The sequence below is a fragment of the Panthera onca genome, chromosome X (genome assembly GCF_046562875.1).
Source record: "Panthera onca isolate mPanOnc1 chromosome X, mPanOnc1 haplotype 2, whole genome shotgun sequence".
Lineage (NCBI taxonomy): Eukaryota > Metazoa > Chordata > Mammalia > Carnivora > Felidae > Panthera > Panthera onca.
In genome coordinates this window covers 5,568,222-5,583,769 of record NC_138357.1, presented here as the reverse complement: position 1 = coordinate 5,583,769, position 15,548 = coordinate 5,568,222, and the positions used below count along the sequence as shown (strand labels likewise).

General features: G+C 57.4%; 1 protein-coding gene, 1 long non-coding RNA gene and 1 pseudogene across 2 annotated transcripts; all 3 read right to left on the bottom strand.

Annotated features, from left to right (window-relative positions):
• Positions 1 to 1,724: 1,724 nt before the first annotated feature.
• LOC145714456 (uncharacterized) lies at positions 1,725 to 5,127 on the bottom strand. The gene is given in 3 exon segments (XM_081793961.1): positions 1,725 to 4,359; positions 4,361 to 4,929; positions 5,079 to 5,127. Coding segments are annotated over 3 exon segments (924 nt in total). The 3' UTR covers positions 1,725 to 4,053.
• A 795-nt stretch (positions 5,128 to 5,922) lies between these two features.
• LOC145714455 (melanoma-associated antigen 8-like) lies at positions 5,923 to 7,509 on the bottom strand (annotated as a pseudogene).
• A 102-nt stretch (positions 7,510 to 7,611) lies between these two features.
• LOC145713909 (uncharacterized) lies at positions 7,612 to 9,050 on the bottom strand. The gene is made up of 4 exons (XR_014136718.1): positions 8,966 to 9,050; positions 8,011 to 8,113; positions 7,738 to 7,854; positions 7,612 to 7,677 (listed from the first exon to the last, which is right to left on the bottom strand). It is a non-coding gene; the product is annotated as an uncharacterized LOC145713909 (long non-coding RNA).
• Positions 9,051 to 15,548: the final 6,498 nt, after the last annotated feature.

Sequence of the window (15,548 nt, the reverse complement as noted above, 5' to 3'; positions counted from 1 at the left end):
CCCATTGTTTTCTCCCCCCATGCTTCCCGCTTTGGTCTCTTCCAGCTGGTCCTGCTGGTTAGTTGGTCCTGCTCAGGTAGGTCCCAACAAAGAGCCCTGTTTCTTGCCCCCAATGTCAACTTGTCTGAAGAACAGGTTCTCAGTTGGCAGCCTCCCTTTTTTCCTGCCCCCCAATCCTTCTTTGGTCTCTTCCAGCTGTTCCTGTTAGTTAGTTGGTCCTACTCAGATAGGCCGGAACCAATAGTCCTGTTTTCTTGTCCCCTATATCAAGTTGTCTTCAGAGTAGGGTCTCAGTCGGTGGCCCCCCTTTTATTCCTGCCCCTGCAATTCACACTTTGGCCTCTTCCAACTGTTCCTGTTAGTGAGTTGGTCCTGCTCAGATAGGCCCCAACAAAGAGCCCTGTTTTCTTGGCCCCAGGTTACATGGTCCTCAGAGTAGGGCCTTAGTTGGTAGCCCCACTTTAACGCTGCCACCCTGCTTCAAGCTTCTGTCTTCTCCAACTGTTCCTGCTGATTAGTTGGGCCTTGTTAGATAGGCCACAGCAAAGAGTCCTGTTTCCTTGCCCCCTAGGTCTAGTTGTCCTCAGAGCATGGTCTCAGTTGGTAGCCTCCCCTTTTATTCCTAACCCTTCTGCACATGTTCTGCTTGGCTGTCTAACAACTGTTCCTACTGGTGAGCTGGCCCTCCTCAGATAGTCCCAACAAAGAGTCCTGTTTTCTTGATCAAGATCTGTTTTTCCAGATCAAGATGTCCTCAGAGTAGTGTTTCAGTTTGTAGCCCCCCTTTTATTCTCTCTCCCCCACTTCCCACTTTGATCTCTTCCAACTATTCCTGCTGGTTACTTGGTCTTGCTCAGATAGGGCCCAACAAAGAGTCCTCTTTACTTGCCCCCTAGGTCAAGTTGTCCCCAGAGTAAGGTCTTAGTTGTTAGCCCCCTTTTATTCCCGCGCCCCCTACTTCCTGCTTTGGTCTCTTCCAACAGTTCCTGCTGCTTAGTTGGTCCTGCTCAGATAGGCCCCAAAGAAGAGTCCTGTTTTCTTACTCCCTAGGTCGAGTTGTCCTCAGAGTAGGGTCTCAGTTGGTAGCCCTACTTTTATTCCCGCACCCCCCACATTTCCTGCATGGGTCTCTTCCAAATGGTCCTGCTGCTTAGGTGGTCCTGCTCACATAGGCCCCAACTTAGAGTCCTGATTTCTTGTCCCATAGGTCAAGTTGTCCTCAGAGTCGGGTCTCAGCTTTTAGCCCCCCTGTTATAACTGCCCCACCCCCACTTCCCGCTTGCTCTCTTCCAACTGTTCCTGCTGGTTAGCTGGTCCTGCTTAGATAGGCCCCAACCAAGAGTCCTGTTTTCTTGCCCCAGGACAAGTTGTCCTCAGAGTAAGTTCTCAGTTGGTAGTCCCCCTTTTATTCCTGCCCCTCCCTCACTTCTCGCTTTGGTCTCTTCCAACTGCTCCTGCTGGTTAGTTGTTCCTGGTCAGGTAGGCCCCCAACAAAGAGTCCTGTTTCCTTGCCTCCTGAGTCAAGTTGTCCTCAGAGTCGGGTCTCAGTTGGTTGCTCCCCTTTTATTCCCACCCCCCACACACTTCCCTATTTGGTCTCTTCTAACTGTTCCTTCTAGTTAGTTGGTCCTGCTCACCTATGTCCCAACACAGAGTCCTGTTTTCTTGCCCCCTAGGTTAAGTTGCCCTCAGAGTAGGGTCTCAGTTGGTAGCCCCCCCCCACCCATTCCTGCCCCCCGCCCCGCACTTCCTGCTTTGGTCTCGTCCAATTGTTCCTGCTGATGAGTACATCCTGCTCAGATAGGCCCCAACACAGAGTCCTGTTTTTTTGCCCCCAAGTCAAGTTGTCCTCAGAGTAGAGTTGCAGGCAGTAGCCCTGCCTTTATTCCTGCACATCCCAACTTCCCGCTTATGTCTGCTCCAAATGTCCCTGCTGGATCCTTGCTCTGCTTAGGCCCCAACGAAAAGTCCTATTTTCTTGCTGCCTAGATGAAGCTGTCCCCAAGGTAGGGTCTCACTTGGTAGGCCCCCTTTATACTCGCAGCCTCACCCCACACATTTTGCTTTGGTCTTTTCCAAGTATTCCTGCTTGTTAGTTGGTTCTGCTCAGATAGGCCCCAACAAAAAGTCCTATATTCTTGCTCCCTGGTCAAGGAGTCCTCAGAGTAGGGTTTCAGAGGGTACCCCTCTTTTATTCCTGCCTCCTCACTTCCCACTTTGGTCTCTTCCAAATGTGCCTGCCGGTTAATTGTTCCTGCTCAGACAGGGCAAACAAAGAGTTATGTTTTCATGCCCCCTAGGTCAAGTTATCCTCAGAGTAGTGTCTGAGTTTGTACCCTCCTTTTATTCTTGTCCTCCCCCAATTCCCACTTTGATCTCTTCCAACAGTTCCTTCTGGTTAAGTGGACCTGCTCTGATAGGCCCCGACAAAGACTGATTTTCTTCCCCCAGGTCAATTTGTCCTCAGAGTTGGTTTTCAGTTTGTAGCCCCACTTTCATTCCTGCCACCCCCCAACACACACACACACACACACACACACACACACACACACACACTCACTTCCTGCTTTGGTCTCCTCCAAATGTTCCTGATGAGTTGGTTCTGCTCAGATAGGCACCACCAAGAGTCCTGTTTTCCTGCCCCCTATGTCAAATTGTCCTCAGAGTAGTGTCTCACTTGGTAGCACCCCTTTTATTCCTGCCCCTCCCCACTTCCCGCTTTGGTCTCTTGCAACTGTTCCTGCTGGTTAGTTGGTCCTGCTCAGATAGGCCCCAGCAAAGAGTCCTGTTGACTTGCCCCCAGGTCAAGGTGTCCTCAGAGTAGGGTCTCAGTTGGTAGGCCCCCTTTATTGCTTCCACTTGCTGCTTTGGTCTCTTCCAACTGTTCCTTTTGCTTAGATGGTCCGGCTCAGATAGCCCCCAAGAAAGAGTCCTATTTTCTTGCCCCAGGTCAAGGTGTCTTCAAAGTAGGGTTTCAGTGTTTAGTCCCCCTTTGTTCCCTTCCCCCTCTTCCCGCTGTGGTCTCCTCCAACTGTTCCTACTTCTTAGTTGGTCCTGCTCAGATAGACACGCACCAGTAGTCCTGGTTTCTTGCCACCGGGTCAAATTGTGTTCAGGATAGGGTCTCAGATGGTTGCCTTCCCTTTTATTCGTTTCCCCCACTTCCTGCATTGGTCTCTTCAAAATGTTAATGCTGGTTAGTTGCTCCGGCACAGATAGGCCCCAACAAAGAGTCCTTTTTTCTTGCCCCCAGGTTAAGTTCTACTCAGAGAATGGTTTCAGGTGGTTGCCCCCCTTTTATTCCTGCTGCCCCCCGCACAGTTCCTGCTTTGGTCTCTTCCTACTGGTCCTGCTGATTAGGTGTTCCTGCTCAGATAGGCCCCAACAAAGAGTCCTGTTCTCTTGCCCCCAGTTCAAGTTGCCCTCAGAGTAGTTTCTCAGTTGGTAGCCCCCCGTTTATTCCTACCCCCAACAAAGTTCCGCCTCGGTCTCTTCCACCTGCTCCTGCCGGTTAGTTGGTCCTCTTCAAATAGGCCACAACAATGAGTCCTTTTATCTTTCCCCCAGGTCAAGTGGTCCTCAGAGTAGGGTTCCAGTTGGTAGCCCCCGTTTTACTCCAGCCACCCCTCCCCAGCACACACTCCCATCTTTGGTCTCCACCAAATATTCCTGCTGGTTAGTTGGTCCTGCGCATTGAGGCCCGAGCAAAGAGTCCTGTTTTCTTGTCCTCTAGATCAAGTGGTCCTCAGAGTAGGATCCCAGTTGGTAGCCCCCCCACCCACTTTCTGCTTTGGTCTTTTCCAACTGTTCCATCTGGTTAGTTGGTCCTGCTCAGATAAGCCCCAAAAGAAAGTCCTGTTTTCTTGCCCCCAAGTCACGTTGTCCTCAGAGTTGGTTTTCAGTTGTTAGCTCCCCTTTTATTCATGGTGGCCACACACTTCCCACTTTGGTCTCTTCCAACTGATCCTGCTGGTTAGTTGGTGCTGCTCACGTATGCCCTGATAACGCGTCCTGATTTCTTGCCCCTAGGTCACGTTGTCATCAGAGTAGGTCTCAGTTGGTAGCCCGCACGTTCCACACCTCCTCCTCAGGGGCACAGTTGTTCTCCAGGAGGACCACCCCCAAGACCAGCACCAGGAGGCTGGCCGTGGGCATGCCCTGCCTACTGCTTAGCATCCCATCACATATCAGGCCAAGGATGGTGACCAGGAAGAAGGAGTGGTCTCTGGGGTCCACTTCCCTCACGTCAACACCAAAGACTAGCTGCAGATACTCGCAGGCTTGGTGGAAGATCACGGAGACGTGGTCCTGGTCATCTTGGCTGACCGCCGCCAGCATCTCCGCCTGTGTGGTCGGTCGGCTGCTGAGTGCGATACCTGAGGAGCAGGAATGCCACCAGGTCAGCCAGCTTCAGGCTGAATGCGTCTGGGAGCGAGGGCTGGGCTCCTCCTGGGTCCCCTCTGCTGCCGGACCCCTCCTCATCGGGGCTGCTGGGGTCCTCATCGGACTGGCTCCACGGAGCACCTGCCATGTCAGCGGGGGAGGGGCAGGCACTCGGAAGGCTCAGACTGACTCTGTTGAGGGGCCCAGGCTCCCTCTGTCCTCCTTCTGCATCCTCGCCAAGAATGGCCGCAGGACCCAGGCCCTGCCCTCTGCCCACTTGAGGTGTCCCAGCCGCCTCCCCCCGCCCACACACACACACACACACCCCGTCCCGTGGCTGTGAGACTCCGCTGTGGAAGTCCGGCCCGACTTGTCCACCCAAATGCCCATCCTGCCCATGGCCCTTCACAGAAGGACGCGGGTGCCCGAACTCTGGCAGGTTCCTTCTGTGTGTCCTAGGGACCTGAGTCCTTCGGTCCTCCCCCCCATGTCCCCACCTGGACTCCCTAGCCCGGCCCGTGCCCCTGCCCTTTCTGACCTGGGATCCTGTCCCTCACCCCAAGGTCCTCAGCTCCCTCAAACCCCCGAGGTACAGTTGAGTGGACGCAGCCTGCGGCTGCCCTCTCCAGAAACCCCGGGGCCTCAGCGGGGCCTGAACGCCTCTACCCAGGGTGGGTGGGTGTAGTAGGCCCTACCGCTCTCCCTCAGGTCCAGACACCAGCTCCAGGAAGAGCCTGGGCCCATCCCTCTGGGGCCCCGAGTCTACCACCCTTAGCCCCGCTGGGAGAAGGGCTCCGCCTGACCACCCTGCCGGGGTCTCTCGGGCTGCCGGCTGGACTGACCTGGATTCCGGGATGGGGGGCCGGCCGTGCTCCCTCACATGTCGACGTGCACGCCTTGCTGCCCGGCCGGGCCCCTTCTCTCTGCCGGCCCGAACCAGGCATCCCAGACCGAGGCCCCCACCTCTGTCACCATCCTTTCCGGGATCCTCACCTTGACTCTGACCGGCTCGGGCCGTGCCCCCGCCCTCTGCACAGCTGAGTCTGTGCGCCTCAGATCCAGGCTCTCACTCCCCGACTTCCTGGAGACAGAGGCAGGGAGCCCACCGCAGCCACTGTCCCCTCCCCGCTACATTGTGATCAGCTGCCCGGAAGGCATCGCACTGAACCGAGATCCCAGGCCAGCCTGGCTCGGGCAGGGCATCTCCACTGCAGGGCTCCCCCCCTGGAGCCCCACCGCCTCAGCCTTCTTTCATTTCTTCTGCTCCTCTTAGGGGACCTTTCCCTGCCTTCCCATGGGGACCGCAGCTGCTAGATAGTCACCTATGGGCGAGACGTGTCCTGCCTCTCCTAGTGTCCTCACTGCCAACACAGGGCCCTTCCGAGAGTGAGCAGAGCTCGGCGAATGTCCGGCCACAAATGTCCCAGTGAGCTGGGGACCTCTGCTCAGATCGGGTGTCTCCTCCTTTCTTGGAGACCCAAGCAAAGGCAGGCACACATCTCTATGTCCCTTGTCCAGAATGACAGACGACAAGGGACGAGAAGCAAGAACGAACATCTTTTACTTCTCCATGTCCTGAAACCATCCGTTTACTGCCAAGGTCTTCACGTTTGCAAGACATCCCTGTCTGTGCCCAGCCCAGGCACCGCGATTCCCTTCTGGATCCCGAACGAGGACGGAAGGGTTCCCAGCTCGTTGCACCAAACGGCAAAACTCTGACTCTCGAACACCTGTGGCGTGGGTGCCACTCCCACGCTGAGCCCGAAGCTCACGAAACCTTCTATGACAAGGAACAACATCTGAAAACTTCCTCGAGGAAACAAAGATCGATTTCCGAGGCCACGTAGACAGAGAACAAGAACCCACCCAAACGTGCTCTTGGCCCCGCTTTCCCCCAAGCCGCCCTGGCCCTCCACTACTCACAACGCCCAGCGCCCGCTCTGCTCGCACTCGCAGGCGAGAAGTGGCCTGGCTTCGTGCCCCGCAGGAGAAGCTGCTCGACCCCAGGCGGGAACGGGCCCGGCTGCCCCTCGGGCTCAGGCCCGCTCTTCCTCATGGCTCACAGCCTCTTCGGACAGACACGGAGACCCCGGGCTGCCTGCTGTTGACCGCGAGGATGTGCTGCAGCACTTGCACGCCGCTGGTTTCTGCGTGGGCCCTGGGACCCCACAGGAACTCGTAGCGTGCGGGCTCGCTGCCGGGCACCTGCCGGTACTCCAGGTACCCTTCCTGCACCCAGACTTCGGTCAGCAGCTCCCTGGGCTCCCCATAGAATACGTGCTCCCTGCCGGCATACACCCCCATGACCCCCAGCGCTTCCCACACCGCCTCCTCAGGGGCACGGTCGTCCTCCAGGAGGATCACCCACAGGACCAGCACCAGGAGGCTGGTCTTGGGCATGCCGTCCCTACCACTCGGCGTCTCATCGCAGCTGAGGCCCAGGATGCTGACCAGGACGTAGGAGTGCTCGCGGGGGTCCACTTCCTTCACGTCGACTCCAAAGACCAGCTGCAGATACTCGCAGGCTCGGCGGAAGATCACGGGGAAGCGGTCCCGGTCATCTCGGCTGACCGCCGCCAGCATCTCCGCCCGTGTGGTCGGCTGCTTGGTGCGATACTTGAGGAGCAGCAGCAGCACCAGGCCAGCCACCTTCACGCGGAGCGCATCTGGGAGCGAGGCCTGGGCCCCTGCCGGGGCCCCCCAGGTGCTCGACCCCTCCTCATCGGGGCTGCTGGAGCCCTGGTGGGACTGGCTCCCCGGAGCGCCTGCCATGGCACTGGGGGAGGGGCAGGTGCTCCGAGGGCTCTGGGGAGGACTCGGGGACCGGGCAGCAGCAGATCCCTCCTCCAGGGGGACCAGAATGAGGACAGAGCAGGAGGAGGACAGGGAGCAAGAGGAGGAGGAGGAGGAGGAGGAGGAGGAGGAGGAGGGAGACGGGCCCCCCCTCTCCTCCTCCTCTGCTTTCTCCTCCTCCAACTCCACCTCCTCCTCTAACTCCACCTCCTCCTCCAACTCCTCTTCCTCCGACTCTACCTCCTCCACCTCCAACTCCACCTCCGACTCCACCTCCAACTCCTCCTCCTCCAAATCCTCTTCCTCCGACTCCACGTCCTCCACCTCCACCTCCACCTCCACCTCCACTTCTTCCACCTCCTCCTCCTCCACATTCAACTCCACCTCCTCCACCTCCACCTCCAACTCCACCTCCTCCACCTCCAACTCCACCTCCTCCACCTCCTCCTCCACCTCCTCCACCTCCTCCACCTCCTCCTTCTTCAACTCCACCTCCTCCACCTCCTCCACCTCCTCCACCTCCTCCTCCACCTCCTCCACCTCCTCCTTCTTCAACTCCACCTCCTTGTCCTCAGGCTCTGGCAGCGGTGCATCCCATGGCAGCGGGACCTCTCTTGGCTCCTCCTTAAGCTTGCAGAGCGCACCCCTCTCACCCAGGGGCATGATGGTCGCGAGACCCTGAACACAGATGAGGGGTGGCTCCTCAGGGGGAGGCCCAGCCCACAGAGCCCGAGCTCCCAGGCCTGAGAGCGGGGCCGCGTGGGGGTTGGGGGCCGAGGGGTCCCCTCTGGGGTGGGATGGGCGAGCCCCCGGCCCCACGCGCGGAGCACGCACCTCGCCTGGACAACCGACTGGCACGCGGCCGCGCCTCCTCTGCTCTGTGACCTCGGGACTCCTGCCTCAGACCAAGGCCTCAACTCCAGAGCTCTCCGAGCCCCTGGAAGACGGAGGGAGGGAGGGAGGGAGGGAGGGACAGAGGGGGCGCCTCAGGGTCTCAGGGTGGGTGCAGACCGCGTGCACCGCCCCGGGCCCCCACCCCCCACTGCGGCCAGGAGGTTCTGGCCAGGACTCTGGGCGCCCCCCCACCCCGGGAGCCCCCACCCCATCCAGCCTGGACCTGCCCCTTCTGGGCCTCCGCTGACAGCCAGAGCGGACCCGAGCGGCAGGGCAGGCCTCCTGGGCCCTACGTAGGTGTCCTGGGCTGGGAGGCAGCGCCTCCTCTCTCCCCTGCACCCCGGCCAGGGCCCGGGATCCTGCCTCGGCTGACCGGGGTCCAGCCCCGCACACCAAGGCCCTCCCCTCGCCCAGACCCACCGCGGGGGCGGCTTTCCGATGGCGGCCCCGGGGCTGGGGTCCAAGGGGCCTCCGGCCGTCCTCCCGCACGGCTCTCCCGGGGAGCCCCGGGCCCGCTGCCTCCCACCAGAGCCCTCCCGGCCCGGCGAGGTCCGGGCCAAGGCGGCTGGCGTCGCACGAGGCGACCAAGTCCGGGGAGGCCCGGGGCCGATGGCAGGGGCTCACATGGGTTCCTTGGGGTCCCTCAGCCCTGTCCTCTCGTCCCCATCCGGACTCCCTGGGAGGCCTGGGCCTCGGGCTCTGCCGCCTGACGCCGGCTCCTCGCGCGCAACCAGCTCTCGGTCGGGCTGGGACCCAGAGCCCGAGGCCGCCCACGCCTCACGCCCTGGTCACAGTCGTCGTGGCCGCGCCACCCTGCGGCCTCCACCGCCGCCCCCACCGCCGGACTCATTCCCCTCTGGGTCCCGGCTCCCTCGCTCCTCCCTCTGGGCCTCACCTCGAAGCCCACGAGGCTCGGCGCCCTTCCCGCGCCCGACGGGCTTCGAGGCGCAGGCCGGAAGACGCCGACGACGCCGAGGCCCCCTCGCCCCGCCCCGCCCCGCCCCGCCCCGCCCCGCCAGTCTCTTGAGACCCGGATGCGGAAGTCCAGACACCCCGCGGGGCCTCAGTCCCACTAGGGGCTTCCCTAGGCTGCCGCTAGGGGTCGCCTTCCGGGCCGGGGCCTCCGTTCTGGGGGCCGGAGTCCCTCCCTCGGTGCTCCCTCCGTGGCCTCCTGCACCCCGGGGATGGCCTGGGCGCGTGGCCGCTGACGAAGGGAACTCGTGCCCCTCAGACCAGGGTCCGAAGGTCTCTGGGATGCACCGCCCAGGCTCAGGGACGGGGCGCCCGCCACCTCTGGCCACCCGATGCAGGGGCTCCCCGGGCCTGCGGCACGGACTGACTTCGTAGCTCTGGGCTGGGGTGGACCTGGTCTCCTGACAGCACCTGGGCCCTCCTCCCCTCTGCCCGCCGGAGCGGCTGCTCCCGACCGACAGCGGGTCCTCGGTTCTCCCCAGCTCACCCATCCGACCCCCACTCCCCGGTCCGGGTGATCCGAGACCCGGATGCCCAAGTCCAGCCTCGCCCAGTGTCCCCATCCCTCCCGGGGGCCTGCGCGGACTGACTCTGTTGTGGGGTCCTGGCTCCTTTGCCTGCAGATCCCTCTGCTCCTCATTAGGAATCGCCCCAGGACACGGGCCCTGCCCTCTTCAGAACTGAGGTGTCCCAGTGCTCCCCCCGCCCCCTGCGCCTCCTCCGGTGTCTCTGAGACCCGGCTGCGGAAGTCTGGCCCGACTCTCCTCCGCGAGTCCCCATGCCTCCCAAGGGCCCTTCTCAGAAGGCGTGAGGTCTTGAACTTTGGGACGTCCCCTCTGTCCTGGGGACCTGAGTCCCTCAGTCCTCCCTCTGACCCCCACCTGGACACCGTGGCCCCGTCCTGTGTCCCTGCCCTTTCCTGACCTAGGATCCTGTCCCTCACCCCAAGGTCCTCAGCTTCCTCAGATCCCCGAGGCACAGTTGAGTGGACGGGGCCTGCGGCCACCCTCTACAGGTAGCCCGGCACCGCGGCCCAGGCTGATCTCCTCTCCCCGGGGCGGGATGGGCCCTGCGGATCTCCATGAAGTCCCGACACCTGCTGCAGAAGAGCCTGGGCCCGTCCCCGCTATTATTCCTGCCACCCCGCCACACACACTTCCGACTTTTCTCTCTTCCAACCGTTCCTGCCGGTTACTTGGTCCTGCTCAGATAGGCCTGAACAAAGCCTCCTGTTTTCTTGCTCCTAGGACAAGTTGTCCTCAGAGGAGTGTCTCAGTTGGTAGCCCCCCTTCTATTCCTCCCCCCTCTCTTCTTGCTTTGGTCTCTTCTAGCTGTTCTTGCTGGTTGGTTGATTCTGCTCTGACAGGGCCCCAACAAAGTGTTCTATTTTCTTGACCCCATGTCAAGTTGTCCTCAGAGTATTGTTGCAGTTGGTAGCCCCCACCCCCCCCCCCCGTTTATTCCTGCTGCACCGCCCCCCCCCCCACAGTTCTTGCTTTGGTCTCTTCCAACTGTAATCACTGGTTTGTTGGTCATGCTCAGATATGTCCCAACAAAGAGTTCTGTTGGCTTGTCCCCAACACAAGTTGTCCTCAGAGTAGGGACTCAGTTGGCAGCCCCCCTTTTACTCCTGCTCCCTCCCACTTACCGGTTTGGTCTCTTCCAACGATTCCTGATGTGTAGTTGGTCCTGCTCAACAGGCCCCTATAAAGAGTCCTGTTTTCTTGCCCCCTGGGTCAAGTAGTGTTCCGAGTAGGGTCTCAGTTACTAGGCCCCTTTCATTCCTACTCACCACACTTCCTGCTTTGGTCTCTTCCAACTCTTCCTGCTGGTTAGATGGTCCTACTCATACTGGCTCCAAAAGAGTCTTAATTTACTTGCCCGCTTTATCAAGTTGTTCTCAGAGTATGGTCTCAGCTGGTAGCCCCCCTTTTATTCCTGCCCCCCAGTTCCTGCTTTGGCCTCTTCCAACTGTTCCCACTGGTTAGTTGGTCCTACTCAGATTGGCCCCCAAAGAGTCCTATTATCTTGCCGCCAGGTTAAGTTGTCCTCAGAATTGGGTCCCATTTGGCAGCCCCCCTCTTATCCCCCCCCCCATTCCCGCTTGGTTCTCTTCCAAAGGCTCCTGCTGGTTATTTGCTCCTGCTCAGATAGGACCGAACAGTCTTGTTTTCTTACCATCTAGATCAAGTTGTCCCCAGAGTAGGGTCTTACTTGGTAGCCCCCCCTTTATTTTCCTGCCCTCCCACACTGTCTACTTTGGTCTCTTCCAACGGTTCCTGCTTGTTACTTGGTCCTGCTCAGATAGGGCCCAACAAAGAGTCCTATTTTCTTTCGCCCAGGTCAAGTGGTCATCAGAGTAGGGACTCAGTTTGTGCCCCCCTCTTTTATTCCTATTGCCCACCCCACAATTCCTGCTTCGGTCTTTTCAACCTGTTCCTGCTGGTTAATTGGTCCTGCTCAGATAGGCCCCAACTACGAGTCCTATTTTTATTCCACTAGGTCAAGTTGACCTCAGAGTAGGATTTCAGGTGGTAGCCTAACCCCTTTTATTCCTGCCTCCCCCTTCCTGCTTTGGTCTCTTCCAACTGTTCCTATAGGTTAGTTTGTCCTGCTTGTATATGTCTCAACAAAGAATCCTATTTTCCTGCCCCTAGGACAAGTTGTCCTCATAGTTGTGTTTAATTTGACACCCCCCTTTTGTACCTGCTGACCACCCCCCCCCCACACACACACACACTTCCTGGTTTGGTCTCTTTCAACCACTCCTGCTGGTTAGTTGGTCCTGTTCAGATAAGGCCCAACAAATATTCCTGTTTCCTTGGCCCAGGTCAAGTTGTCCTCAGAGTTGGGTTTAAGTTTGTAGCCCCCCTTTTATTGCTCCCCCCCCCACACTTCTCACTTTGGTCTCTTTCATCTCTTCCTGCTGGTTAGTTGGCCCTGCTCAGATAGGCTGCACCATGATTCCTGTTTTCTTTCCCCTAGGTCAAGTTGTCTCCAGAGTGGGGTCTTAGTTGGTAGCCCCCTTTTATTCCTGATCCACCCAGTTCCTGCTTTGGTATCTTCCAAGTGTTCCTGCTGGTTAATTGTTCCTTCTCAAGTAGGCTGCAAGAAAGAGTCCTAGTTTCATGCCCCTAGGTCACGTTGTTCTCAGCGTCTGGTTTAATTTGGTAGTTCCCTTTATATTCCTGCCACTCCTCCAAACACACTTCCTGATTTGGTCTCTTCCAACTGTTCCTGCTGGTTAGTTGGTCCGGCTCACATGGGCACGAACCAAGAGTCCTGTTTTCTTGCCCCCGAGGTCACGTTGTCCTCAGAGTAGGGTGTGTGTTGGTTGCCTCCCTTTTTTCCTGCCCCCCCCCCCCCACACTTCCTGCTTTGGTCCATTCCAACTGCTCTATTGGTTACTTGGTCCTGCTCACATGGGCCACAAAAGGGAGTCCTGTTTTCTTGCCCCCAGGTCAAGTCATCCTCAGATTAGGGTCTCAGTTGGTAGCCCCCGTTTATACCTGCCCTGGCAAACTTCTTGCTTTGGTCTCTTCAACCACTCCTGGTGGCTAGTTGGTCCTGGTCAGATAGGCCCCAACTAAGAGCCCTGTTTACTTGCCCCAGTTCAAGTTGTCCTCAGAGTAGGGTCTTAGTTGGTAGCCCCCCTTTTACTCATGCCTCCCACACTTCCTGCTTTGGTGTCTTCCAGCTCTTCCTGCTGATTAGGTAGTACCGCTCAGATAGGCCAGAAGGAAGAGCCCTGGTTTCTTGCCCCCCAGGTCACGTTGTCCATAGAGTAGGATCTCAGTTGGTGTCCGCTTTTATTCCTGCCTCCCCAATTCCTGCTTTGATCTCGTCCAACTGTTCCTGCTCGTCAGTTGGTCCGACTCAGATAGGCCCCAATAAGAGTCATGTTTTCTTGCCTCGTCTGTCAAGTTGTCCACAGGGTAGCATCTCAATTTGTAGCCCCCCATTTGTTCCTGCCCCCCCACCTTCCTGGTTTGGACCTTCCAAATTTTCCTGCTGGTTGGGTGGTCCTGCTCAGATAGGCCACAACAAAAAGTCTTATTTTCTTGCCACCAAGTCAACTTGTCCTCAGAGTAGGATTTCAGTTTGTAGTCCCCCTTTTATTCCCCCCCCACCCCACTTCCTGCTTTGCTCTCTTCCAACTGTTCCTGCTGGTTAGTTCGTCCTTATCAGATAGGTCCCAACAAAGAGCCCTGTTTTCTTGCCCCCTAGATCAAGTTGTCCTCAGAGTACGGTCTCAGTTACTAGCCCCCCCCTTTTATTCCTGCCCCCCACACTTCCTGCATTAGTCTCTTCCAAATGTTCCTGCTGGTTACACATCAATCTCAGATAGGCCCCCCCAAAAATGTCCTGTTTTCTGGCCCCCAGGGTCAAGCTGTCCTCAGACTATGGTCTCAGTTGGGAGCACCATTTTTATTGCTGCCCCCCCGACACTTCCCGCCTTGCACTGTTCCAACCCTTCCTGCTGGTTTAGTTGGTACTGCTCAGATAGGCCCCATCAAAGAAACCTATTTTCTGCCTCCTAGGTAAAGTTGTTTCCAGAGTAGGGTCTTAGTTGGTAGCACCCCTTTTATAGCCCCCCACCACCACTTCTCAGTTTAGTCTCTTGCAACTGTTCCTTTATCCTGCTCAGATAGGCCCCAACAAAGAGTCCTATTTTCATGCCCCTAGGTCAAGCTGTCCTCAAAGTAGGGTTTAATTGGTAGCCCCCTTTTTATTCCTGCCACTGCCCCCCCCCACACACACACAGTTCCTGCTTTGTTCTCTTCCAACTCTTACTACTGGTTAGTCGGTACTGCTCAGATAGGCCCCAAAATAATCGTGTCTCCTTGCCCCCAGGTCAAGTTGTTCTCAGAGTTGGGTATAAGGTGGTAGCCCCCGCTTTTATTCCTGTACCTCACACACTTCCCTTCGTGGCCTCTTCCACCTTCTCCTGTTAGTTAGTTGCTCCTGCTCAGATAGGCCCCAAGAAAAAGTCCTGTTTTCTTACCCCCAGATTAACTTGCCGTCAGAGTACTGTCTCCGTTGGTAGCCCCCTTTTTATTCCTGTCCCACAACGCTTCTTGCTCTGGTCTCTTCCAACTGTTCCTGCTGGTGAGTGCGTCTTCTCAGATAGCCCCGAAGAAAGAGTCCCGTTTCTTGCCCCCAAGGTCAAGTTGTCCTCACAGTAGGGTCTGACTTGGTTGCCCTGTTTTATGTCTGAACCCCCACACTTCTCGCTTTGGTCTCTTCCAACTCTTCCTGCTGATTAGTTGATCCTGCTCAGAGAGGCCCAGACCAAGTTTCCTGTTTGGTTGCCCCCCAGGTCCAGTTGTCCTCAGAGTAGGGTCTCAGTTGGTTGCCACCATTTTATTTCTTCCCCCCCAATTCCCACTTTGGCCTCTTCCAACTGTTCTTGTGAGTTAGTCGGTCCTGCTCAGATAGGGCCCCCAAAAGAGTCCTGATTTATTGCCCCCTAGGTCAAGTTGTCCTCAGAGTAGGATCTGAGTTGGTAGACCCCCTTTTATTCCTGCCCCCCCCCACACACACACTTCCCACATCGGTGTGCTCCAACTGTACCCGCTGGTTGGTTGGTCCTGCTCAGATAGGCCCCACCAAGAGTCCTGTTTTCTTGATCCCTAATTCAAATTGTCCCCAGGGTAGTGTCTCAGTTTGAAGCCCCCCTTTTATTCCCTCCCCCACCACTTCCCGCTTTGATCCCTACCAACTACTCCTGCTGCTTAGTTGGTACTTCTCAGATAGGCCCCAGTAAAGAGTCCTATTTTCCTGCTCCAGGTCACATTGTCCTCAGAGTAGGGTCTCAGTCCGTAGGCCCCTTTTAAGCCAACACCCCTCTTTGGTCTCTTCCAAATTCTCCTGCTGGTTAGTTGGTCCTGGTCAGATAGGCCCTAACAAAGAGTCCTGTTCTCTTGTTCCAGGTTGTCCTCAGAGGAGGGTGTAAATTGGTAGCCCCACTTTTATTGCTGTCCCCCCATTTCCCACTGTGGTCTGCTCCAACTGTTCCTGCTGGTTTGTCGGTCCTGCTTGGTCCTCAGCAAAGAGTCCTGTTCTTGCCCTCGAGGTCAAGTTTTCCCCAGAGTATGGTCTCAGTTGGTAGCCTCCCGTTTTATTCCTTCCTCCCCACACTTTCTGCTTGGGTCTCTAACAACTGTTCCTGCTGGTTAGCTGGTCCTGCTTAGATAGGCCCCGCAAAAGAGTCCTGTTTACTTGCCCCCAAGGTCATGTTGTCCTCAGAGTAGTGTGTCAGTTGGGAGCCCTCCTTTTATTAATGCCCCTCCCAACTGACACTTCCCACTTTGGTCTGTTCCAAGTGTTCCTGGCGGTGAGTTGTTCCCTTTCAGATAGGTCCCAACAAAGAGTCCTATTTTCTTGTCCCCAGGTCAAGGTGTCCTTAGAGTTGGATTTCAGTTGGTAGCCCCCCTTTTATTCCTGCACCCCACACACTTCCCTCCTTGGTCTCTTCCAACCTCTTCTGTTGGTTAGTTTGTCCT